The sequence below is a fragment of the Gambusia affinis genome, linkage group LG16 (genome assembly GCF_019740435.1).
Source record: "Gambusia affinis linkage group LG16, SWU_Gaff_1.0, whole genome shotgun sequence".
Taxonomy (NCBI): Eukaryota; Metazoa; Chordata; class Actinopteri; order Cyprinodontiformes; family Poeciliidae; genus Gambusia; species Gambusia affinis.
This window is the reverse complement of record NC_057883.1, coordinates 267,509-295,357: the sequence shown is the minus strand read 5'-3', so window position 1 is coordinate 295,357 and position 27,849 is coordinate 267,509. Positions and strand designations below refer to the sequence as shown.

Genomic DNA, 27,849 nt, shown 5'->3' with positions numbered 1-27,849 from the left:
ATTAAATCTATGCCAAACAGAAAATGCCCTGGACCCAATGTGTTTCCATTGGAATTTTTTAAGTTATTTTGGCCTGAGATTCAACCAATGTTCATGCCTGCTGTTAATGACATTTTGATAAATGGCATCCCCCCTCATGGAGACATGCCTCCATCAGTCTTCTTTTAAAAGAAGGTAAAAGTCCCCTGGATTCTTCCTCCTTTAGGCCTATTAGTTTGTTTAACCTTGATTCTAAAATTGTGGCTAAAGTATTGGCCCGGAGATTGGAAAACATCTTCCCTAAAATAATAAACCCAGATCAGGCAGGGTTTATAAAAATGAGATATGGCACAGACAATATACGACACGTTCTTAATGTTGTTCAGTACCTTTATACTCATAAAGAGCCAGCAGTAATTGTTTCCCTCGATGCCAAGAAGGCTTTTGACCAAGTTTAATGGCAGTTTCTTTTTCAGGTGTTACATAAATTCGGTCTGGGGCCAAATTTGATCAAGCTGGTTAAAAGCTTTTATTCAGACCCAACAGCCTCAGTTAACAAGATTCATATGGGTTGTAGGCAGGGTTGGCCCCTTTTCACCCTTATTGTTTACATTGTTTATTTAACATCTGGGTGAGATCATCAGGACTAATCTGGATGTATCTGGAATCAATATAGGCAGTAGAAACCATGTAAATTCATTATTCATAGGTGATGTACTTTTGTATATGTGCGATCCTGAGAAATCAGTTCCAGCTGTCCTGGAATCTGTGGCTACATTCAGTGCTTTATCAGGATATAAAATCAATTTAGAAAAATCTGTCGCCACCCCTTTCAACATCCCCCCAGAAAGGTTTATGCAATCTCCTTTTCAAATGTCTATGAGAAGCTTCAAGTTTCTGGGTATTTTTGTTACACCTGATCTGAATAATCTTTTTAAAACTAATTACTCACCTTTAATTCAGAAGATAAAAAATGATTTAATAAAATGGGCTGCCCTGCCAACTCTCTATTAGGGAGAATACTATACAATACTATAAAAATTACCATTCTTCCGCAACTGAACTATTTGTATCAAAATCTTGTCTATCTATCCTCTGTAAACTTCAAATTGCTAAATTCTCATTTATCTCGCTTTGTCTGGAACAATAAACACCCAGGAGTCCAGTTTTCTATATTAACTAAGCCAAAACCTCTTGGAGGTTTGTCGTTACATTCCCTGCAGCTTTAAGGGAATGTAACTTTAAGGGAACACAACTGACCTATTGGTCAGTTGTGCTGACCAATAGGTCAGCACAACTTAAAGTCATATCAAATTGGTTTATGAATAGAATGAACTCTTCATGGTTAGATCTAGAATCGCGATCTTGTCTCCCAAGCAAACTTAATTCTCTTTTCTTTATAAGTGGCATAAACCAAACAGTCAATCTCAGAAGTAATTAAATTGTTTGAAGTGAAGAAATACAGTGCCTTGCAAAAGTATTTGGCCCCCTTGAATTTGTCAACCTTTTGCTGCTTTTCAAGCTTCAAACATAACGATGTAAAATTTTTATTATTTTGTGAAGAATCAACAAGAAGAGGGACACAATTGTGAGGTGGAATAAAATTTATTGGATATTTTAAACTTTAACAAATAAAAACCTGCAAAGTGGAGTGTGCGATATTATTCGACTCTTTGAATTAATATTTTGTTGCACCACCTTTTGCTGCCATTACAGCTGCAAGTCGCTTGGTTTTGTCTCCATCAGCTTTGCACATTGAGAGACTGAAATTTTTGCCCATTCTTCATTGCAAAACAGCTGGAAGTCAATGATGTTGGATGGAGAGCTTGTGAACAGCAGTTTTCAGCTCTTTCCACAGATTCTCAATTGGATTCAGGTCTGGACTGTGACTTGGCCATTCTAACACCTGAATACATTTATTTGTGAACCATTCCATTGTAGATTTTGTTTTATGTTGGAAGATAAATCTCCGTCCCAGTCTCAGGTCTTTTGCAGACTCCAACAGGTTTTCTTCCAGAATGCTTCTGTATTCGGCTCCATTTATCTTCCCATCAATTTTAACCATCTTCCCTGACCCTGCTGAAGAAAAGCAGGCCCAAACCATGATGCTGCCACCACCATGTTTGACAGTGGAGATGGTGTGTTCAGGGTGATGAGCTGTGTTGCTTTTCGCCAAACATATCGTTTTGCATTGTGGCCAAAAAGTTTGATTTTGGTTTCATCTGACCAGAGCTCCTTCCTCCATGTTTTGTGTCTCCCAGGTGGCTTGTTGCAAACTTTAAACAAGACTTTTTATGGATATCTTTGAGAAATGTCTTTCTTCTTGCAACTCTTCCATAAAGGCCAGATTAGTGCAGTGTACCACTGATTGTTGTCCTATGGACAGACTCTCCCACCTCAGCCGTAGATCTCTGTAGATCCAGAGTGATCATGGGCCTCTTGGGTGCATCTCTGATCTTTCTTCTCCTGGTTCCAGATGAAAGTTTAGAGGGACGGTTGGGTCTTGGTGGATTTGGTCTGATACTCTTTCTATTTCAGTATGATCGCTTGCTCAGTGCTCCTTGAGATGTTTAAATCTTGGGAAATCATTTTGCATCCAAATCCAGCTTTAAACTTCTCCACAACAGTATCAGAGCTGCATGGTGTGTTCTAGTGATGGGTCCGGCAACACCGACGTGTCGGCGCATGTGTCAAGCCCATAGACCAAAACCCCGTGTCGGTGAGTGTATTGCTTTCAGCAAGTCACATGACTGATACAGGAACTGTTTTGAAATGACACTGACGCGGCAAACCGTGTTTATAAGGAAGCGAATCTGTCAACGGGATGCCTATTGCCAAAATAATAATCAACTATGGCAAACAAAAGGTTTCGTAGTTTGGGACCCTTTTGCTCTTGCATCAGAATATAAGGCATTGGTTATCACTTCGTTGTTGTTTCCTCCGGTTCTTTTCAGTTTCTGCTTGATCCATCTGAATCCAAATTCAGCTGAAATTGTCTCTTAGTTTACTTTCATATTATGTTCTGCAGGTAAAGTGTTGCATATGTTTGTCCTTTTAAATGATACATTTCACAAATGTATTCTTAAATTACACTCCATAAATAAAAATCTTTAGACAGAAAAAAAGAAAATAAAGACAACACCACTATAAATAAATAAAAAAGACATTTTGTCAATAAATCTGGTATGTGTGTGTGAGATCTGTCCAGGCTCATGCAGAAAAACGATCATAAGAAGGCCTAAGAGACTGTCACAGCCTTGTATGTTGATTAATGCTGAATATTAAATGTGTATTCTCTGTATTTACTTGAGGTGTAATCCCTGTATTTAAAAAAAAAGAAAAGAAAGAAAAAGGTTGTAATGATGGCACCAAACGATTGAAGATGCGAGGGCGAAGGATGCAGCTGTCTGATAAGAATCAGATGGCTTCTTGCTTGCTCGGAGTCAACCGCCTACTCGGAAACGGAGTTGGGTCCTACGTGCTAGAGCTGCGCGACCAAATCCAGGTCACATGCAACTTATTTCATCTTATTTCAGTCTTATTGTTTGAAAGATACTTGCATGGGTAAAGTTAGTATAGAATTGAAGGAGAAGCATGCTGCTTCTGACAGGATGTGGTAAGCAGGCCTGTTGCTGACAGGATGTAAGGGTGGTGCAGCTGCTTGCTGCTACAACTCAGAAAGTTTCCAATAGTCACAAGTATGCTTGTTGCTGTTCTTCGGAAAGTTTCCAAACTTACAAGTGTCACAAGCACAATATCTCGCAATCGGGTCATTGTGACCCAAGTGACAAATGTCCTAGGAACGTTATTGTGCAACCTTCAACAGGTACACTCCCATAGATAGAGAGAAAAGTATAAAACCATGAGACCGAGGTGATACGATGTTCTTCGTCCCCGACGCTGAGACTCGACACAAGAGCGGCAGGAAGACCGGCAGAGGACTACGCCCTGGAACCAAGGGAAGCGAGAAACATCGAGGACCTCACGCCGGACAGAGGACAAAGATCCACCGACCCACTGCCTTGGTTCCTCATTGGATTTCCACACTCTGCACTCGACCCAGCGATCTCAAAACACATCGCAACAGACTTGGGGAATTGAACAAAAGTCACAGGATCGACCAAGAGCTGTTCGGTTGGATATAACAGACAGTTCACTTTGTTTCAGTCTCAAAGAGGATTCATTTTTCACGGAGAAGGATTCTGACCAAGGACTTCTGTTGCCCAGATCCATTTCCACCGATGGGTATGAGTTGTGCCCCACCCCAAAGTCTTATTTGTTAGATAGATGACAGTGTAGGGAAGTTTTAGAGAAAGGTTAAATTGATCTAAATTTTATTGATTTTCTTTGTATGGTAACCTCAAGTAAATTCTGTATGCCTGTCATTTTCCCTGCTAAAGCTTGCTTAATAAATACATATATTTTAAAATTCTTATTAGGTTGTGGACATTGAAATTAATTGAGTCATTTGAATCAAAGTTCTTCTATTTATAGTAAAACCAGTATACATGATTCTAGTATTGCGGTGGCTTCGGACTTTCCTTTGGTGAGTGTAAATAATGACCCTGGGACTTATATCCTAGTCACTAAATAATATCTAGCCGGTTCTAAGTGCACGTTATATTTTAGAAAGAGAGCTACCGTTAACAGAAGTAGTTATTGAAGCTAGGCAGCCGTGACGGCTACTCGGCTGATTGTTTCTTAACTGAGAAGGGTCATAACTTCTGGATAGGAGGTAGTTATAGCTAGACGAGTCTCTTTCGCCACCAGTTTAAACAGATTATCTCTTATAGATCATGCTGAGGGTAAGACCCAGGTCTTAGAGATTTTCCGGACCTGTTAGACAGAGAACTGGTCAGTAGTCAGCCCGAGGAGTTGTGAGGAGAGGGCGAGACTGGCTATTGCATAGTAACAAACAATTTTCAGCAAAACACATTCATAAAGATCTACGTACAAAATAAATATAAAAGAAAAAAAATGTAATTTATATGAACAATATCCAGTGTCACTAAAATCTGTTTTCTTTAAATGAATCCACCTCCTCAATGCTGAGCCATTATAGTGCATCAGGATGAAGTCCCAGATACACCCAGGATAAACTCTGGTATACAGCCATTCCACAAATTACTCAGTTGTTTTTTATAAACTATTTCATAGAAATGTATTGTTTACATAATTTTTTTCTACAGCAGGAGAAGTTGTGTCAAAAAAAAGGAACAGGCTAAATTTCAAAATGTTGGAAAAACTTATTTTTTTGAATGAAAATTTGTGAAAAATAATAATAATAAAAAAACAACAGTCCACAAGCGTCCTCATTCCAAACACGTTCACTTTCATTTTCATCACTTGGTTCATGTTCACATTATTTATTGACTGTATCGAAGAATATCAAATATATTTTCAATTTAACTGAAGATATGACATAATACAATATATAATATACAATAAAATACAATGACTTAAATCTTATTGTATAACAGGGGTCACCAATCTCGGTCCTTGAGGGACCGAGATTGGTGACTGGGTTGCCTGTAGGGATTTTTAATGTCCAGCAGGTGTAAGTATTCAGTGACACAGTATCAACATAGTATCAATACAGTTTTGCTATGGGTGAAACGATGCATGACGCCTCATTTACCCATCAATATTGTGTTCCTTGGTCTTCATGATGCTCTCTGCGTTTAAACACAACCTGAGACCATCACAGAGCAGGTGCATTTATACAGGTCTTGATTACACACAAGTGGATTCCATTTATCATCATCAGTCATTTAGGACAACATTGGATCATTGGATCCAAACTGAACGTCTGGAGTGAGTTTGCTGCACTGAAAGTAAAGGAGTCAAATAATTTTGCACACCCCACTTTACAGTTTTTTATTTGTTAAAAAAGTTTTAAATATCTAGTAAATTTCATACCACCTCAAAATTGTCCCACTTCTTGTTGATTCTTCACAAAATAATACAAATTTTACATCTTTATGTTTGAAGCCTGAAATGCGGCAAGAGGTTGAAAGGTTCAAGGGAGCCAAATACTTTTGCAAGGCAATGGATCTAAATGTCTCCCCCACTTTCTGTTCGTGCTCGCAATTAACTTTGAACACAGATTTACCTTCACAGATTAGAAGCATTGGTTTGTCTGAATGGTCATCTAAGAGTCTGTCAATTATTATGACTATGACTCTGTTAAACCCTTTGAACAAATTGGAGCCAATTTCAATATTTCTAAGAGATTTCTATAAATTCCTCCAGAGCCATAATTTTGTGAGTTCTCTCACAAAATGTCAGAGTTAGAGAATATAATTGTCATGGCCAAGTCTCCTAAGGGACTTATCTTTAAAATATATAGTTTATTATCTGGCTCTGACTCCTCAGGTTATGATGCTATGGAGCTGGGAGCATGACCTAGGACTGACATTCAATCCAGCAAATTGGGGAGAAATCTGTAATGGGGTCTTCCCCAACTGCACCTCGGTTTCTATACAAGAGCAGAACTTCAAATTCTGGTGGTGAGTTAGCTCCGGTCGTGGATGCTGGACAGACCTGGCAGGCCCAAATGTATTATGATGGTCTGCTGGGAAGGTCTGGCAGACTCTCCAGTGAGACAGAGTTTTAACTCCGATCTTCAGGAGAATTTTGAACACATTTCGGACGGTGTGGGGGGAATTGAGTCTGAGTGGACCATGCTTTGTGCTGCCATCATCGAGGTGGCTTATTGGAGCTGCTGGTACCTGTCACAGTGGAAACCTTCAAACCCGCTGGTGGACACCTTTGGTGAGGTGATGCCATCAGGTTGAAAAAGGAGTCCTAGTTGGCCTCTTTGGCCTGTGAGACCCCATAAGCACCTAATGGGTAACAGCAGTCCAAGAGGCATGTGGTTTGGGTGGCTGGTGAGGCAAAATCTCGGGCGTGGGAGGATTTCGGAGAGACCATGGACAAAGACTTCCACACGGCTTCGAGGTGGTTCTTTTCCAACACTTGGCGTCTCAGGAGGGTAAAGCAGTATAGCACCAACATTATTTATAGTGGGGGTGGTATGCTGCTGACCTCGACGTGAGATGTTGTAGGACGGTGAGCAGAATACTTTGAAGAACACTGGGTCATGCTCTCCAATCTCTGGTGATGAGGTGGACAAGGTGTTTAAACAAATCCTTGGTGGCAAGGCCCCAGGGGTTGATGAGATTAGCCTCGAGTTCCTGAAAGTTGTTGGGTGTCTGGTCCGCACTGCTGGCAGTTAGTGGGGCTCATTTCTGGTGAGAGTTGAACTCCGCCAAGGCTGCCCTTAGTCGCGATTCTGTTCATTACTTTTATGGACAGAATTTCTAGGTGCAGCCAGAGTCGAGCAATTCTCTACTCTGATGGCCGAGAATTGTATCTCTGCTTTTTGCAAATGCTGTGGTCCTACTGTCTTCATCAGGTCGTGATGTACAGCTTTCACTGGAACGGTTCGCAGGCGAGTGTGAAGCGGCTGGGATGAGGATCAGTGCCTCTAAGTCTGAGACTATGGTCATGAGCCAGAAAAAGGTGCCCTTCTGGGTTGGGGAGCATGTTCTGCCCCAAGTGGAGGAGTTTGAGTATCTCGGGATCTTAACGAATGAGGGAAAAATGGTGAGGGAGATCAACAGGTGGATTGGCGCAGCTTCTGCAGGCAGCTGAGTCAAAAAGCAAAGATCTCAATTAACCTGTTTTTCTGCATCCTACTCTCATCTATGGTCATGAACTTCGAGTCATGACCAAAAGAACGAGGTCACAGACACAAGCGGTTGAAATTAGTTTTCTCCATAGGGTGTCTGGACTCTCCCTCAGAGATAGGGTGAGAAGCTCAGTCATCTGGGAGGAACTGAGAGTAGAGTCGCTGCTCCTTCATGTTGAGAGGAGCCAGTTGAGGTGGTTTGGGCATCTGGTTAGGATACCTCCTAGACGCCTCCCTGGTGAGGTGTTCTGGGCACGTCCCACAGGGAAGTCATCTAGGGACAAACCTAGGACACACTTGAGGGACTACGTTTCTCAGCTGGCCTGGAAATGCCTTGGGGATCCCCAGAGGAAATGGTCCAAGTGGCTGGGGACCCTACCCAGACTCAGGTCGTACTACCCTGCAAACCGACTCTGGATAAGCAGAAGATGATGCAGTTTAAGAGGAAGAAACTAGATTTACTGATGAAGAGGCAGCTGGTTCTAATGAAGGACTGCAATCTTATTTATTGAGCCATATTGTTCAGGAAGCACTGATGACTAGTAAGGACACCTGTTGCCTCCAAATCACAAAATGGTAATAACAGACCTTTGCATATAATAATTATTCCCCTTTAATTAAAAACAATCCAGTTACTTAAGTAACTTGTTCAAGTTCTGGTGTGTCCTAAAGTGAATGTTCTAGGCAGGTCATAAAACTAGAATATTGTAAAATTTCACATATAGTTGTTTGGTTTCCACCAGACAGTGCACTGTCACGTCTCCCTAAAGCTTGCTGTGGAAAAAAGTTTTTTACCAAGCACTTTTAGATGAAAACACTTAGGTTTACTTCTATATTGTGCACAATACAGAGAGCTTATAAGACAATGAATAAGGTAGCAGCTCCGAATGAAAGCTCTGCCAGGCAGAGTCAACATATCAAGGATATCTCTTACAATACACTGCATCCGGCGGCGCAGCGCTGCGCCACAGTGCAGCTTTCGCAGTAAATACCCACGCCTTATTATCAATGACAGCACTTAAACTGCGTCTGCATGGCTGCGCATGGGATTGCAGTGTGCCGCCCTTCAGTAGGGTGGAGCGAAATTAGAACCAATTCTATTTTTACCGGCGCCGGTGCAAGTGCCAAATCATTCTTCGAAGATAATACTGCTCCAACAGGAAGCTGCATGAGCTCAACATCCGTATTTTCAAAATAATTCATCAAGAAAGACTATGTTTGCACAAAATAGTACCTATGTTTATAAAAATATGGGTATATTTATATATGGTGTCAGCATGTATGAGTTATGGCTGTGCATATGTGGAGTTCATTCTGAAACAAATTAAGTTTCACTCTCAAGTCACAGCAGGAGGACCAGTCAAGGCAGAGAGAGCAGTGGGCGGCAAATATTAAATTTGGAAGTTGAGAACTTTTGTATTTTATATGACACCATTCATCCTGTTTATCACTGACTTTATTATCTTGTAGAACCTCTCTGCGGTTCACAGCGGGCGGAGCGGAGCTGAGAAGGTATGCAACCAGTGGAAATTGCTCCAGAACAGCTGCAGTCTGCCTGCAAAGTGGGGATTGGTGCAGAGCAGTGTTGAGCTTACAATAGTTTTTTTCTGAAAACTAATTTATTCTCCATTATCTTGTAGCTTAAGTACTATGTGAACATGATTCTGTGTGTGTGTTTGACTAAATATATAAATGAATGAACAGTATGGCGCTAACTAGGAGTGGACAATATTTCAGAGCATTCTGACCAATGACAAAATTTGTAACAAAAAACCCCCAGAAATCATAGTTACTCATTTGATAAAATTAACTCAACAGACTTATATAAAACCTAAAAAAAGACATAAGTTTATGTTCCTGCAACTACTATATTTAGGAAAGTATTCAGTCTCAAAGTATTAAAATAAAAAATGTCCTTCTGTTGTTTAGATTAAGAATGCCTGAACAAAATCTAAATAGAACAAAAGCTATCACATACTTTCGTGGAAGTCATTTGATAATGATTGATGGCTGATCAATCGGAACATAATCTTATTTTTTAAGCCAGCCTCCTCACCTGGGCCAGAGCTGGTGCTCTTCTCTTCCACCCAGCTGTAGTAGGCGGAGCAATCTCCGTTGCTGGGCAAAACAACTGGTGTTCCTGTGATGCTAATGCTAGTTTCTCCATTCTGGTCGTCCCAGATCCAGCGTCCGGACAGGTAGGTGGTTCTCCGGGCCTCTGCCAGCTCGGTCACTGTGCTGGAGGTTAGAGCAAGGTCGACCTCTGTGACATCAGACAGGTCTCTGGGACACAAATAGAATTAAATTATTTAATTTCATATGTATGCAATTGTTATTTTTCCCTCTAGATGTCAGATTTGTGCTCCAATGCTTTTATCATATGCTGTATGTAGTGTTGCTATGTTAGGTATAGATTTAAGGGGCGCAATTAGTTTTTCTGAGGAGTATGTGAACACATCATCAACGCCCCCTCTCACATTCCCACTGCTCATACAGCTCTCCCTTATTCATGCACTAATAAAATATAGTAATTCTATGATGGACTTTTATTTTGTGTTACATGTTACAGCAGGTGAACATTTCAGTCACAAACAAAATAAAAGTTTAATAAGGTAAAAATATGTAACAATTATGGCCCTCGGTGCTCAACAAATTTTCTGTAGTGGAAATATGAAATTTGAACAACATGCACAGTATGCACCCACTTCCATACAGCTTAGAAGGAACAAATACTTTAAAGTAAGACCAAAACCAGGAGTAAACGATAGAAGTAAGAAAAAAATGAAGTATAACCAAAAAGAACAAAAACTGAAAGAAAGGTTTCAAGAACCAAGAACTGAAGACCGGAAGGAAGACATGATGGAAGAAACAAAGGACAGAATAAACCCTAAACAAAGAAACAATAGAAGGATGGACGAATAGTAGCAGTAATGGCATCAGGACTGATTCTTCTGAGTTCAGAGCTGAGGCTGGACTCAGACTTTCAAGAAATATTTCAGGAAAATTGCTTTTTGTACATCACAGAAATGCATAAAGTAATGAAAAAATAATTAATTATTCAACCAAACCTAGTTCTAGGTATTAAACTAACAAATGTCGTAATAAACAAAAACTTATTATATGCAGCCATACATTAGTTAGGTAGTGACTTGAATTAATCGGTTCATATTTCCCAATGATTGCAGGGTTTTCCACAGAAAACTTGCTAAGCCTGGTAGTATGGGTGCTAGGGCAATCACCACCATGTCTTTGTGTTAAAAATGTTAAGTTACAAAAATTCAGAGGTAGATGAGCTGACATAATTTGGAAAAACATCCTCGCACAGTTCAATGAGTCAACAATAAACCTAGCTTAATCCGTCTTTACTGTGACTGGTCAATAAAGAACCCTATTAACATTAACAAACAATGTTTAGCCTGGTGGGGAGGAAGGTAAAGCCGTGTCAGGCTAATGATACACTGGGGGAAACCCTGAAGTGTGTGGATAGATAAAGACATGGACAAACACTCTTGGAATAGATAAAGTCTGAAAAGATTTATCTGTACTTTATTTTTCTTTTTATGTACTTGTCCAGAGATGGAAAAAACATAGAGGCACTTTAAAAGACACTTTATTGCAAGAGATTGTGGTCTTTATGTGTGTATACTGCATTTTCCGCACTATAAGGTGCACCTAAAACCCTTCAATTTTCTCAAAAGCCCACAGTGTGCCTTATGTATGGACCAATATTGAGCCACAACAGGTCTCACAACTACAGTAAGCAGCCGCCGACTTCATTTTACCCCGTAGAAGAAGAAGAAGAAGAACTCCAGCCGCTAGATATTGGTGTCATTCAAAGCTAGACTGTGAACTGCGTGGGAACAGTGGATGACAGAAGGCGAACACACGTTCACCGAGACGGGGAGACAGCGTCAGACGACATACGCCACTATCTGCCAGTATTTGCCCAACTGTTTAATTCAGACACTGAAGAAGAAGAATTCGAGAGATTTGTGGATGAGGAATAAATTAATAAAATGAGCTTTACATGTTTATTTTGTGTGTTTACAGCTGAACAAGGTTGGTCATATTGTGAATATGGACATTAGTGTTTGAACAACGCTGAGTTATTGATATATTATTATTGCTTTGCAGTTTGCACTATTTAGAGTGTTACTATATTGTGATTGCACTAAGGTTTGATTTACCGTAACAGTTCAGATTGTTTTTTACGTGTTTATTGAATCGAGGAAAAGTTCCCCTCCACTATGTGATAGAAATGTTGCTCTAAATCAGTGTTTCTCAATTCCAGTCCTCACGCCCCCCTGCCTGCATGTTTTAGATGTTTCCCTTCTGCCACACACCTGGATTGAATCTTTGGGTGATTAACAGGCTTCTGCAGCACTTGGTGGCTGCAGAAGATGTCATGCAATCATTTGGATCAGCTGTTCTGGTATAGAGGCACATCTAAAACATGCAGAGCAGGGGGCCTGAGGACTGGAATTGGGAAACACTGCTCTACATGTTACCACTTCACTGACTTTACCTCAGGGAAAATAATAAAACAGCTGTTTATTCATTTTGGGAGTGAACAGAGTTGTCAGAACGCTGGTTTGTAATCTATTAATAAAATTTGATAACGTATATCAAATGCATAACGTAACCTTAGTGCCTTATAATGTGGTGTGCCTTATTTATGAAAAAAGTTTTAAAATAGGCCATTCATTGAAGGTGCATCTTATAATGTGGAAAATACGGTACTTTTTAAAACAGGAAATAAAAGAAAAACATTCCTGTGAACTGTGTGAAATGGAATCTTACTGAGACTGCAGAACATGCATGATGATGCCAGTTGCTGTCTGCTGTACTATATTTGCTGACCTGCTGCTTTGCTTCTCCTCTTGCATATGGAAAATGTGCATGATGAGCTCCTGGATGTGGTCTCGTCTGAGAGCTGCCAGCTGACTGAGTTTGTTGTGTTGTTCTCGGCTGCGCCTCTCCAACAACTCCACCAGACGGCAGTTGTGGCGATCAATTTTGTCCCTCTTCTCCTGATGCCTTCCAGCACGACGCTGTAGCCTCTGAGTTTCCTCTTGAGAGCGCAGAAGGAGCTCACGATCTGAAAGAGAAGACAGAGAATAAGGAGATGCAAATAATTTAATCAGAATATTCAGACAAAGAACCCAACACTTACAGCTCTTCACCTCTTCATTGCCCCAGGCAACCGCCTCCTTTAGTTGGTCTCTCCTTTTCTTAAAGAGCATGATCTTCCATTTCTGAAAGAAAAAATAAATCATACATATATATAGATAGTGTGTGGTTTTAGGAGTGGACTGACAACTATAGATTCAATTGTTTGTTTAGAAAATAAAATAAGAAAGGCTCAGGTAAATAAAGAAATTTCTCAGCTACATTTCATGATATTGAAAAAGCGTATGATATGCTTTGGAAGGAAGGTTTATTAATTTAGATGGATAAAATAGGAATAAAAGGGAAAATGTTTAATTGGATAAAGGATTTTTTTAAAGAATAGAACAATAGAAGTAAGAGTTGGGGTCAATTATTCAAATATTTATACTATACAAAATGGAACTCCACAAGGCAGTGTATGTAGTCCATTGCTTTTAAATATGATTAATGATATTTTTGATACTATAGATTTCATAATTAGAAATGCATTATATGCAGACGATGGGGCATTATGGGTGAGAGGAGGCAATATTAGTAATTTAAAAAATAGAATGCAATCAGCAATTAATACGGTTGAAAGATGGTCACATGAATGGGGGTTTCATTTGTCTGAGAAGATACAACTAATATGTTTTTCAAGAGAAAAGGGTTTATCCTGCAGTAGATCTTAGATTACCTGGGCATTAATTGAAGCAGGTAATTTATACTCCCAACATTCTCTGATTATCTGTTTAGTAGGGTGATGTTCCTCATGCCTTTGTAAATTTCACCAATAATTTGCTGACAGTTTCATTTGCCATATGTCCAGTGGCATTTCTCCAGTTATCACCTGAAGAACAGGAATTGGAGACGTTCTAAAAGCAGCACAACAAATCCTTAGTGCTTTAGCTTGGATTCTAACTAAATCTAATAAAGAATTTGCAGCTGAATTATCAACAATACCTCCATAGTCCAACGCAGATGAAATTAAAACATCGACATTATTTTCAAAGATGTGCTTGATGCCCCCCAATCATTTTCTGACAAACATCTCAAATTATTAATACCTTTTTACATGCATCAATAATCTTCTGTATATGTATCTTAAATGAAAGTTTTACATCAAACCATACACCAAGGTACCTTACCTAGGTGTATGGGTAAGGACATCAACAAGCTCATCAATCTGAAGCTCAATGCTTCCTACAACTTCCTTGCCCTGGGGATGTATTTTAACAGGGATGATGTCACATTGCCAAACTTCTCCAGTTTTTTTTCCTGGAGCGCTCCACGAAGGAGAACTCCTCTGGTGTTCTGCTGGAATACCAGAGCACCAGAGGAGGCCGGCTTCTGCTTCAGACAGTCACTAAACCATTATGGCCATAACATAAGGAGTTTTGGATGGGAAGGGAATATTTATGCTGATCTTTTGGGGATAAATTATATAGCATGCTGTAAAACTAATTAAATCTAAAATTGCTCCATGGTTATTTGAAATGCCAATAGCAAATTTAGAAACCAAGAAAATAGAACAGTCCTGTGGAGGTTTTTATTAAATTATTCAGCAGTATTTAGAAATAATGTGTGAAAATATGCCACAAATATATACAGATGTATCAAAAGAGGAAAATGATAAAACAGGAGTAGCTGTTTATATTCCAAAACAAAAGTTTTTATTAAAACAAGAACAACAGATAATTTCTCAATTTTTTCAGCAGAGATGCTGGCAATTTTTTTTGGCATTACAATGGCTGCTGGAGGTGAAGCCTAGTAAGGTAGTTATCTGTTCAGATTCAATGTCTTGCTTAATCATTATTATAAGAGGAAAATCTGAAACCAGTCAAGATCTTTTAGATGAAGTTAGTTATTTGAAAATGGTATAAAGCAACAAAAGATAAGTGTTCAATTCACATGGGTTCCAGCACATAAAGGAATTGTAGGTAATGAAAAAGTAGATAAGTTGGCTAAAGAAGCAGTTAAGGAAAGAGAAATTTAATATAATGTCCCACTAAGTAGAGCAGAAATAAAAGCAATTAAAGATAAAATAAATAATATATGGCAGGAGAGATGGAATTTAGAAGACAGAGGAAGACATTTACATAAAATACAGAAGGAGGTAATCATAAGAAATAATAATATAATTAATAGGAGAGAAGAAATATGGATTAACAAGTTAAAGTTTGGGCATACTAGTTTAAATGTTGGGAGTATAAAATAGTAGGGAAACATCTCAAGTGATTGTTCTCATTGTGGGGAAACATAAGGAGGAGAACATGTGTTCATTTATTGTAGAAAACATGTGAAAGAAAGAACTGGAAAGGGTAATGGGGAGTTCACTTACTGGCTAATTTATTAGGGAAGCATCAATTACATGATAAAATTCAAGCACTATGTCTATTCTCTGAGCTACAGGGAGCCATTGGAGGGACTTTAAAACTGGTGTTATGTGCTCCATCTTCCTGGTTTTAGTCAGAACTCCAGTAGCAGCATTCTGGATCAGCTGCAGCTGTTTGATTGATTTGTTGGACAGACCTGTGAAGACACTGTTACAATAATCAATACGACTGAAGATAAACGCATGGATGAGTTTCTCTAGATCTGGCTGAGACATTAGTCCTTTAATCCTGGAAATGTTCTTCAGGTGATAGAAGGCTGACTTTGTAACTGTCTTTAAGTGGCACTGAATGTTCAGGTCAGAGTCCATCACTACTCCCAGGTTTCGGGCCTGATCACAGGTTTTTAGTCGTAATAACTGAAGCTGTGCATTGACTCTAGATCTATAACTCTAGATCTATAACTCTAGATCGTTCCTCTTTAGGTCCAAAAATAATAACTTCAGTTTTGTTTCTGTTCAGCTGGAGGAAGTTTTGGCACATCCACACATTTATCTGTTCTAAGCATCTGTTCAGTGATTGGATGGGATCAAAGGTCACCTGGTGACATCATAATGTAGAGCTGTGTGTCATCTGCATAGTTATGGTAGCTAATATTATTTCCTGTTATAACCTGAGCCAGAGGGAGCATATAAATATTGAATAAGAGGGTCCTAGGATTGAACCTGGGGGTACCCCACATGTGACCTTTGACCTCTTTGATGGGAAGTTTCCAATTGAAACAAAGAAATCCCTGTTCTTTATGTAAGATTCAAACCAGTTAATCTCTGGACCGGAGAGTCCGACCCAACTCTCCAGTCCATTCAGTAATATGTCATGGTCAACACTGAGGTCCAACAGAACCAGAACTGTGGTTCTCCCACAGTCCGTATTTATATGGATGTCATTGAACACTTTGACTAGGCCACTCTCTGTGCTGTGGTGAGATTGGAAACCAGACTGGAAGGAGTCAAAGCAGTTGGTTATCGTTAGGAAGCTATTTAACTGTTTACACAATTTTTTCAATAACTTTGCTGATGAATGGGAGGTCAGAGGTCAGAGGTCGGCCTGTAATTCTGCAGTAGTGATTTGTCTAGATTGTTCTTTTTTATCAGTGGTTTGATTACTGCTGTTTTCAAAGCCTGGGGGAAAACGCCTGATGAGAGCCATGAATTACTATTTGGATCAGATCAGTAGCAACAACAGGCAGAACTTTCTTAAAGAAATGTGAGGGTAGGACATCCAGACAGCAGGAACTGGAGCTGAGTTGACTTATAATTTCCTCTAGGGTTTTATAATTAAGTAGTTGAAATTGGGTCATTTTTCCTGTATTTGTTTTGTTTGGGTTCAGTGTTGGTTCTGACTTTATAGTGGATGTGCAGATTAATCCTCTGATTTTTTTTAATTTTCTCTGAAAAGAAACTGGAAAACTGGTTGCAGGCAGCATTAGACTGAAATTCAGGTGGTAACGTGATAGGAGGGTTTGTGAGTCTGTCAACTGTTGCTAATGAAGCTGGAGCATTGTTAATGTTTTTGTTTATGACATCTGCAAAGAAAGCCTGTCTTGCATGTTTGAGTGTTAAATGATAGTAACGTAGTTTTTCTTTATAGATGTCATAATGAATGTGAAGTTGAGTTTTACGCCATTTCATTGTCTTGCAGATCTAACTGTTTGTGCATTTCTCCATGGAGATTTCTTCTTACCAGACACAACCTTCATTTTAATTGGGGCAATAGAATCAATGATATCTGAAACTTTAGACTGAAAATCATTTACCAACTTATCTACGTCATTAGAGCTTAAAGATGAGGAAAAAGAGTAGATTTGATTAAATGTTTCTGCTGTGTTTTCAGTGAAGAACGTTTTGTGATGGTTGCTGTTTGTCCAAGTGGGGTTTTTATGTTTTCTTTTCTCACTTAACAAATTGTAGTTAGGAGGCGCAGATTCAATTAGTACGATCAGTTCATTATTGTCATTCAACCATGTTTCTGTCAGAAACATAACATCGATATTATGCTCAGTGATGAAATCATTGATTAATAGAGCTTTAGCACAGAGAGATCTGGGATTTAAAAGAGCCAGTTTTAGTAACTTGGAGGCCAAAAGTTCTTCAGTCTGAGGTTTGAATTAGGTCTGCTGTATTTTATGTTTCTGTTTTTTGTAACATTTCTTGTAGTGATCCGGACAGGTAATGTCCTGTTTTGCAGTGCCAGGGGGCCAGATACATTCTGGGGAAGACTGGTGTAAAAACAATATCTGGACCCCGGCCTCAGACCTCAGAAACACAGAGTGATGGATCCTCTGAGAAATCAGAGGCAGGTGGCTTAAATGAAGTGAGGTCTGTTAGATGAGTGCTAAGGAGAGACGTCCCAAGTAGAACCTGTTGATTCCTTCCATCTGTAAATTTAAGAAACTCTGGTCCAGAAGACATTTCTCCAAAAGTGTCTTGTGAATCCTGTGAATGAGTGGATGAGCAAGAAGGGGGCGGAGGAGGAAGGGAACCAGTTGCTCCGTCTCCAGTCGATGTTGTATCAGCTTGTTTTGGCTCCTGATATGCAGAGGGTGCCATCCTAATCAGACGTCCTCGAGCCTGTTCTTCTGAAGCAACGATGACGTTGCTGTCCTTGTTGTTAAAATAAAAAAGGTTTGCAGTGAGTATCTTTATTCCATGTTTATTAAGATTGTGTCCGCCTCTTCCAAAAAGGTGAAAGTGCTGCCAGTAGATCCAGAGGTTATCGATGAAGGCCACTGAGCTGGTAGAGTTAAATCAGACACAGTGTGACCAGGAAAAGAAATCACTCTGGTTTTCTTGGGATTGCAGACGTGATTGATTCCATTTACTGCTTCATCTCCAACAATAAGCACTTTTGGCATACCTTTCATTTTCCTTTAGGGTCTTGGGGGGTGGATGTGTTGGTCTTGCCTCATTGTTGATGTTTGAAGGTGAGGTTCAGGCTGGAGTGCAGAAAATCTGTTTTTCAGTGGGATTCCCACAGAGTGAGAATGTTTTGAGGTTTGGGCTGGTCGCTCTGTCCTTGGGAGTCGATGGAGCTGTTTTGGTTGCAGCTGCTTATTTGTTTTTCTTTGGTGGAGCAGGTGTTGAAGTTGAAGGTGGGTTTCGGCTCAGAGCCGGCCACGCCGATTTGTCCAGGTGTTGGGTTCTCCCTGTCAGTCGTCTCATCGGATCCGCAGTGTGAGACTTTTGCTGCGACTTGGCACCCAGAGCATTCCAGGGTGGGCTGCTTGATGTGAGGCATACGACCTCTCCGTCGTTTTGAGGAAGTGTTGTCTCTTTCTCACAGTTAGCGTTGATTTCAAAGTTCACCTCCAGCAGTTTGATCTTCATTTCTATAGACTGAAGTCGTTGTATAATACTGCTGAGGTCCTTGGGGTCGGCCAGAGGCATTTTGTCCTGGTTCAACTTGGAGATGAAGAAAAGGTAAAAAATAAAAGTAAGAAAATCCCTCAGTCCTTTAGGTTTGAAGTAATCCAGTTATGATGTTGAAAAAGTAAAATATAACTATAAAAACTGTCACTTTAAAAATAACTCAGGCAAAGTTATCAGTAAGGACAAGAGAGAGCAAAATTTTTCCTTCTTTATCGGCCAGCTCGATTGCTTTTAACTTGAAAGCTGCATCATATGCATTTCTTCTTGCATTCTCCATGATGAGGGTCTGTTCAAGCTAATTGTATTCATGCACAAAGCACGACGTTACATTAATCTTCCTCTACAGATATATTCCAGCTGTCTCACGCTTACCTTTTCAGCTCCAGCGCCCCTACTGGCTGTTAGAAAAAATTCATAAATAAGCCGCATCGTTGTATAAGCCGCAGGGTCGAAAGCGTGAGACAAAAGTCGTGGCTTATAGTCCGCAAATTACGGTATGTGTGTGTGAGTGTATAAGTATGAATATAATTAAGTTATTTTAAGATTTTAGGATATATAGGAAAAATGAACTGCGACAGACTGGCGACCTGTCCAGGGTGACCCCACCTCTCGCCCAGAATGTAACTGGAGAGGAACCAGCAACCCTCCCGACCCTATTAGGGACAAGGGTGAACAGAAAATGGATGGATGGATGGAAAAATTAATTTCTGAATTATATCTCCATCCAGGTGATGGCGGTAAAACACAAAGTTTGTAAACTGCCATAAAACGCTATAGAAGAAGTAGTAGTAGTCATGGACAAACACTAGTAGTAGGGTTTAAAGCACAGAGAGCATCATGAAGACCAAAAAACACACCAGGCAGGTCCGAGATGCTGTTATGGAGAACTTTAAAGCAGGATTTGCTACAAAGACAGTTCAGCTGTTAATCACCGAGGCTGAAATCCGAACATGGGAGACAACGGACTAGCACACACAGGGTGCAAGGAGCAACAGTCAAAAGAAAAGGTGCCCACAAACAGAAGAGTGGGAAGCGGGCGGTGCGTTGGCCCAGCTTAAGGCTAGGAAGCCACCTATTCGGCCTGCGTTTCTGGCCAATGTCTGGTCACCGGATAACAAAGTGGATTTGTTACATCTGAGGCTGAGAGTTTCTGCAGAGATGAAGAATTGTGCAGATCTTCGCCTAAGCGAAACAGACTCAGCCTTCAAGATCAACAGTCTTCAGTTATTCTGAGAGGACTGCAACCAACGGTCAGGAAAAACAGGGGGAGGAAGATTCTGTATGTACGTGAGTGAAGGTTGGTGTACAAACTGTGGACTGGTTAAAAGCTGCTGCTCTGAGGTGATAGAACTCATGAGAGCCAAATGTCGGCCGTACTATCTGCATCGGCAGTTTACTGCCGTGTTCATCCCCATTGTTTACATCCCTCCAATTGCTAACGGCAACGAAGCATCGAAGGAGCTACATGACACCATTATCTTACTGCAAATGACACACCCACAGGTGTTTTACATGGTTGCGGGGGACTTTAACCATGTGAAACTGATGGACTCTCTGCCCAGTTTTTACCAGTTTTTACCCCACACACTCTGGACTGTGTGTACACCAACATTCACGGTGCGTACAGAGCTCTTCCTCGCCCCCATCTTGTCCTCTCCGACCACATCTCCATCCTGCTGGCGCCAGCATGTCGTCCACTGATGAGACGGATTAGACCAACGAAGAAGACAGTCACTGTGTGGCCCAGGGATACAGCCTGTGTTCTCCAGGACTGTTTTCAGTGTACAGATTGGCAGGTCTTCAGAGAGGCAGAAACTTATGAAGGAGGGGTGGACCTGGAGGAATACATCTCCTCTGTTCTTCTCCAAGTGTGCTGATGATGTCACCACCACCAGGACTGTAACTTGTTACCCGAACCAGAAACCCTGGCTGAGTGCTGAGGTGAGAGCTTCTGAAAGTCAGGGATGCTGCGTTCAGGGTAGGCGAGGCATCAGCACTCCGACAAGCAAGGAAAGAATTGGCTGAAGGGATTGTGAGGGCCAAAGCCGCATACGCCCAGAAAATTCAAGGTCACTTCACCACCAACGACCCCCAGCACATCAATCAATCAATCAATCAAACTTTATTTTTATAGCACATTTCAGCAGCAAGGCATTTCAAAGTGCTTTACATCAAATTAAACACAAAAACACAATGCAACATAGAATCAACAATAAAAACACATCAAGTCAGATTCCGTCAATAAATTTGCAATTGATTACGTTTCAAATAAAACTCTAAACAAGTGGGTTTTTAGTTGAGATTTAAAGGAAGTCGGTGTTTCAGCTGTTTTACAGTTTTCTGGAAGTTTGTCCCAGATTTTTGGTGCATAGATGCTGAATGCTGCTTCCACATGTTGCTTCCACAATTTGTATTCCTATTTGTCTTTTTCCATCACTTGCCTCATTAATGTTGCTGTCGCCATCACCAAATGTATTAAACATTTGTTTGTCCGTGTTGCCAGCTACAGAGGAAGAGTTGCTGATAGATGCAGGTGTGCTAGCAGAGGCCAATGCAGGAGTGGTAGGTCTGAGGCTGTGGAACGTTGTGCACTCTTCAGCCTTAGGAAAAATCTTGTGCTTAGCCAGGTGTAACCCAGTGTTTAAAAACACAAGAAAAAATAATAGATGTTGACTCAATGCCTTATTCTACCAAAAGAACTAAAAGGTAATTACGTAAATCTTAAAAAAAAAAAAAAAAAAAAAAAAAAAAAAAAAATTGAAATAGGCTTTTATTTTTAGATTCTGTTGGGGGGTTGTGCAGCCAATGGCTGGCGCGGTCGGTTTTCGCGTCGGCCAATGGGGTTGATTGTCCCGCCCCTTTCAACAGCTGGCGGTTGTTTCGTTCGGAGCGCAGCAGAAAGGCTTGAGAGCTAACAGCTGACGGTTGTTTCCTTAAAGAGCTAGAAAGAAATTGGCAAATCTGGAGGTTGGTAAGGAAATCAATATTAATATAAATTGACTGAATATGTAATTCAAAGTACTAAATTCGTTTTATTAGATCTCAGAGGGTTTCCCCCGTGAACAGCTGAAGCCCGAAAAATAGCCGTTGACGGCTCAGAGCATCGGTGAGTCATCGCACGCGCTCGGCAGTTGGTTAAGAAAATTTGGTGAAAATTGGCTAAAATACCTATTAAATTATCAAATTTAATATGAAATAAAACGGATTGTAAGATTTTGTATTGTTATTGTTGTGTATGTTGTATTTGTTTTATGTAATTGCATTTATTTTAAGATTGCATGTATATTATATTCTTTTTTTAACCACATATAAGCTAATCTCTTTAGTTTTACTAATATGTTGGAAATAATTGTGTTCTGATAACTTGTTGTTATACAACATGAAAGAAAAAAAAATAAGAAGAACTTGAGAAATGATTAAATAGCATCTTATGTGCTAAAATGTTTTACTTTGGCCTTGTTATAGGTCAGGTTTTTTTTTTATGGAGCTTGTATGATACATCTTTGGCCTGGAGGACCAAAGATTCCAAGACCCTCTTCTCCTGAACCTGGATGGCGAGCCCCAGCCCAGAGGACCAGGCGCACGGGTAGATAGTGACCCGACTGGTCACCAGCTGAGAGACTTTGAGACTCATTGGAGTCTCATTTGATTCCTTGGAGACTGAAGTATTCAATTTATTTATTTATTATTTTTTTTAAAAGCGCGCAGTATTTGTTTGTCTGTTTTAAATGTGGATCCACAATTGTTTATTATATTAAATATTTGCTCTTTTCTTATAGACACTGTGTGTTCTGTTGTTGCTCACACCTGGGTTCTCTCGAATTTAAAATCTTCTGATTAGGCCCAACTTCCTATATATATATATATATATATATATATATATATATATATATATATATATATATATATATATTAAATTAATTAACCTGTTTTTGTGGGTTGCTTGTTACACAGGTGTTTTCTCAAGTTATGTGTGCATCCAACACTGGCCTTGTACTTTGTGTCGCAAATATTGCAAAAAGCATAATTTGCATAGTAATTTGAGAAGTGGAGACATATATTTGAGCATTTTCTACCAGCTATGTTTACTTAGTTTATTGAACTAGGGGCTGCTGATGTCAATAAGGTCTTGCCAGGGCTATGCTGCATTCAGGACAAGCATTGAAAATCCCCCACTCTTCCTCCATACCGTCACAATGATGCTTTTAGGTACCGTTGGATTTTATGTTAATAGGTACTCTGCAATACACACAGAATTTGGTTGGTACTTAAAGAATCTAATTTAATTCCCATCCTTAATTCAGTTAGATCTGTAACTGCATAAAAATAAAAACTTTAAAAAGGTATGAAAAATCTATAAAAAAGCAGGGAAACATGTTTTAAGCATAAATTTTATCTTAAGTTTTTTTTAATATCATCCTGTTTCATTCTTTTGACCTCAGTATCTCATTTCTTCTTGCTATGTGTTGTTACAACCCTAATTGTAACAGATATGAACTCACCATCTCATCAGCCTGTAGCCGCCTGCCCATCACACGTAGGACACTGCGAGGAAAAATAACACCATATCTTATATTTCTAACACAATGTGGAAAAGGTTATTTCTGAGAAGGTAAAAATTGTAAAAATTCATTATTAATGCTTAATAATAACAGCAATCACAAGCTGAACATGCATTTGTAACTTGCTCCATTATGTTTTACCTCTGCTGCAGTCTTTCCTTCTCTTCCTCAAGCTTCTGTAGCCTTCCCCATTTCTCAGAGTATCTATAGAGACAAGTACAATCATCAAAAGCTCCTGTCAAACACCAGTCTGACATACGTGTGTGTGTGTGTATATATATATATATATATATATATATATATATATATATATATATATATATATATATATATATATATATAAATAAAGGGGAAGAGGCACTCCCCTCTACCTTTTCCCCTCTGTTCCCCTGAGCTTCCCCTGTCCTCGCTTACTCCAGATCCTTGTCGTTTTTAAGGATGTAATAATAAGGAAACTAAATTGTAATTTCACCCCAGCTGATCTGCACATAAAGTTTTAGAAATGATGCCATGCGTCATAGTGCCAAACGAGGAGTGGAAACTGAACAATGAAAATCACAAGAACAACGATTGACTGTTCTTCCAACCGAAATAAATGGGCTGCATTTACTTCTCCATCTCCATTGGATGACGTCATCTGAATAAAAACCAACAATAGAGTTACATTATTGTTAATTGCCATACTTGTTTGTGTTTACTTTGACTAAATAAAGTTTTTTTTAAAATTGCTGATTGCCCCTAAACTAACAGTCATCTCTGTCACATACAAGAAGCAATGATCTTTGCAGTAAACCACTGTCCGAGTGTCGAATACCCAACTTAAAACTAACTTAACTGGGGACTGATAAATATTAAAATCATCATAGCTTTATAGTCATATATTAATCAAAAAACAAACACTGAAATTGAAGGGGTTCTTCAAGTAATCCCTATGGGCTCTTCTATAAAGCTCTTTTCCGCCTGCCAGTTTATACCTTTCATTGTTCCTCCCGTCGAAGAATACGAAGTCTCCGGCCTGAATGCACCGGGCACAAGTAAGCCTACGGCGTGAGGTGGTGCACAGGGGACAGCGTTCCACCGCCACGTACAGACCCTCAGCTTCGTCAACCGACTCCACCATCACACTACTCGGGGAGACAACAGAGTGGAGCTGCTGACGAAGAAAAGGCAACTTTCTCTCCGCAGCTGAGAGTGAGGATGAAGCCGGGCCGACCAGTGGGAGATCTATTGGGGACGCCATAGACATGTAAGCAAGGCTAAACTATAGTAAGCTGCTAAACTATCAAAGCTACAGAACTCGTAGCTTGCCGTGGGTCACTCTCTTTTCCTTTTACATTCTACCTCTCCACGATTATCTAGGTCACTTTTTCAAAAAACTTCGAAATGAACTCAAATGAACTCTGAAATGAACGTGGAGCCACCGAGTTGTTTGGGGTTTCGTTTGTTTCTAAAGCGTTTCCTTCTTCTTCTTTTCTATTATGGCGGATCACAAGCAACTTTAAGGTGCATACCGCCACCTACTGTACATGAGTGTGTAGCAGCGTAACTTCACATCTATTGGATTCTATTTTTTAATTTTGTATTCTTAAGATAGATAAACAATGCTTTCCTTAATTTATGAATATCTGTTATGTTACCTTTAAGATTCCATTCATGGCCTATACTTCTAACTATTCTCTTTAATTCATCAGTATGTGTTCTACATTTTCTTTTTCTCCACATCTCTCACATTTATCACTATTTTTCCTCCCTATTAAATAAAGCATGTCATTTAAGTAGGTATGACCTATTCTTAATCTACTAATTATTATTTCTTCTCTTCTGTTTCTTTCATTAATGCTTCGAATTCGAACTGACTTTTGCACTTCATATAAACATTAATAGGTGTTGTTTTCAAGGTCCTCCTCGTTGTTTTACTGCTCCTGTACATAAAGCATTTCCTCTTCCTCCTTCTTCTTCTTGAAACAAATCGCTAAGTAGAGTGCAGTACTGCCACCATCTGATGGTCTGAGAAATGCAGGTCCTGTCGTGGGAACGCACATGGCTAATCTCTGGCATATTGATGAGAAAACGGACTGAAATATGACCGACGAAGCAACTTATAATAAATAATAATAATAATAATAATAATAATAATAATAATAATAATAATAATAATAATAATAATAATAATAATAATAATAATAATAATAATAAGTGAGAAAGGAAGCTAACTTTCTCAGTTGTGCTTTGAAGGTCGGAAGAGAGTCAATATTAAGGATGTCAGGGGGAAGAAGCGGGCATTGCCCGCCCACAGAGTCAGAAGTAGGCTACTTGTTACATTCACCTGAGTAACATTTTTGGAAAAAGCTCCTAATAAGAGACGTTTTACTGCACTGCACCTTTTTCATTTACTTGAGTAATATAATTAATGCTACATAGTGTTGGAAGTAGTAGTTTAATTATGCTAGTTTTCATGATGTTTAACTTTAGCGCATGTTGAAATATTAGATTGTCATGATGGTTTTGAGTAGGCCTCAATTTAGGTTAGATTTAGATTCATGATTTAATAAATACATAACTTAATCAGTAGAATACTTTTCTTAGATATAATGATCACAATTTGATTAAAATTAGTCTAATCAGTAGTTTTTTATATTAGATCATATTAAAAAGTGTATGTCATACATTCATCTGAAAAATGTCTCAGTTCATTATGACAAAAGAAGCAGAAAACTAATCAGAAAATATTAAGTGTGGTAGATGTTCTAGTATTGAAATTGCTCATGTCTGTTTTATAAGAGTTTGAAGATACACAGCAAATTTGGAAGTGTCTTTATCCACTCTTGATTGTGTTAAAGTAACACTTTTGAAAGTGTTATTTGTGATACAGTTGAATCAACACTCACTAATTGAAATGTAACACACATCTGTGTTGATGTACCTAACACTAGTGTGTAGTGTCAAAAGTTAGCGCTATGAATGTGTTAATCTAACACAAAATAGTGTCAAATATAGATCAACATAGAAATCTGAATTTTAAAATCTTACTGGTAGGGTGTGCTGTGGTGGTGCAGGGGTTCAGCACAACCCACATATGGAGGCCTTAGTCCTCAATGCGGCTGTTGCAGGTTCGCTTCCTGGCCTTTGCTGCATGTTCTCCCCGTTCTGTCATTACCCATTTTACTGTCAATTCACTATCAAATAAAGGCCACTAGAGCCAATAAAACCTTCAACAAAAAATACTGGCAGTCAATAATCCCCAAATTCACTTTAAAAAACATTAGATGTCACTTGAATCTACAAAAACCCCGACATAAGCTGTAGTTTGATTCTACTTGTATTTCAAAACAAGAACATCATCAAAGAGCACTGACACCAATATACAGCAAAGGGCATACAGTATGACCTTTTTTTCTTTCTTTTTCTTTTCCACACATTTCAGAAAACTGCTTGCTACAGTGACTGTAATACATGAAACATTAAACAAATCCTCTTATTGATACAGTATACATATAAATGATCATAAAAAAGACTGTCCACTCTGCCAGGCAAAATACAAGCAAGCACCTCAAGTGTCATGCAAAAATTCCATCAATGTTGAAAACTGTAGGTGAAGAAGTTGTAGAGGAATTCATGGTGCTTTGCACTGAAGGTGAGGTGTGCTCTGAAAGTTCATCGAAAGCTGCCATGGATGGTCATGTGATCACTGATGGTGAAGTGTCTATGGTGCTGCTCTTGTTTTCACCAACATGCAGGAGGAAGGGCTGTCCTGATCCCACACCAATGAGGAACCCTTCAACACTGGCTCCCATCTTTGACAAAATGTTAAGAAGACGAATAATAAAAACTATTAACTATATATAGCAAATAGCAAACAAAGTAATGAGAAAGTGCCTCAACACAATCTACACAAGAAATAGAATCATTAGAATAACCACATAAAGGACAACATGGTCCACAATTTGATATGAGCTGATTTGGATTCTTGTTGTGGCCTTTGAACGTCGGAAGAAGCACATGAACCAACAGAACAATGCCTGTTTTCCCATGGTATATGGTATATGGTATATTGTATAAATGACAACCTTTAGTTCTTTCTTCCCACGATTGTTGCCATTCGGATTTTATTTTGCTCTTAATAAGTGATTTTATTTCAGATTTACATTACGCTATTTCCATAATTCTACTTTGTTTTAAAAACACCTTAGCTAAATGATCTGCCATATTATTCCCTTCTATATCTTTATGAGCAGGCATCCACATAAACCTAGTCTTTATTTGAGTTTGTGTCTTTATGAACTTGTATTTTTTTATAAACGTTTGGATCAGCAGTCGCATATGGAAACAACCAAAAAGGTGTAATTGGATAAAGCACCACAGCACAAAACCTCTTTCTCTGTAAACTAGGGGTCTCAAACTCCAGTCCTGGAGGGCCGCTGTCCTGCAGTTTTTAGATCTGTCACAGGAACAAAGCACTGGAATCAAATGGCTTAATTGCCTCCTTCTTGTGTAGATCAGTTCTCCAGAGCCTTGCTAATGACCTAATTATTCTACTCAGGTGTGGTACAGCAGAGGCAAAGGTTGCAGGACAGCGGCTCTTGCGGACTGGAGTTTGACACCTGTGCTACCCATTTCCCTAACGCATTTATCTGCTACCCATGCAAAACAGTCTATTTTATCTTTTCCACTCTCCCAGCAAGGTCTTGGGATTCTTACTGCTGGAT

At 39.4% G+C, this 27,849-nt stretch overlaps 1 protein-coding gene across 1 annotated transcript in view; it reads right to left on the bottom strand.

The window, feature by feature from the left end:
• Positions 1-24,623, bottom strand: part of atg14 (autophagy related 14) — a 39,510-nt gene extending 14,887 nt beyond the window's left edge. Inside the window, exons 1-6 of the mRNA XM_044143030.1 lie at positions 24,118-24,623; positions 23,285-23,347; positions 23,084-23,126; positions 12,846-12,927; positions 12,533-12,770; positions 9,729-9,955 (exon numbers count right to left, since the gene is read on the bottom strand). Coding sequence (XP_043998965.1) covers positions 9,729-9,955; positions 12,533-12,770; positions 12,846-12,927; positions 23,084-23,126; positions 23,285-23,347; positions 24,118-24,389 — 925 coding nt within the window. The 5' untranslated portion in view covers positions 24,390-24,623. The remainder of the gene's footprint in view (positions 1-9,728; positions 9,956-12,532; positions 12,771-12,845; positions 12,928-23,083; positions 23,127-23,284; positions 23,348-24,117) is intronic.
• Between the last annotated feature and the right edge of the window lie 3,226 nt (positions 24,624-27,849).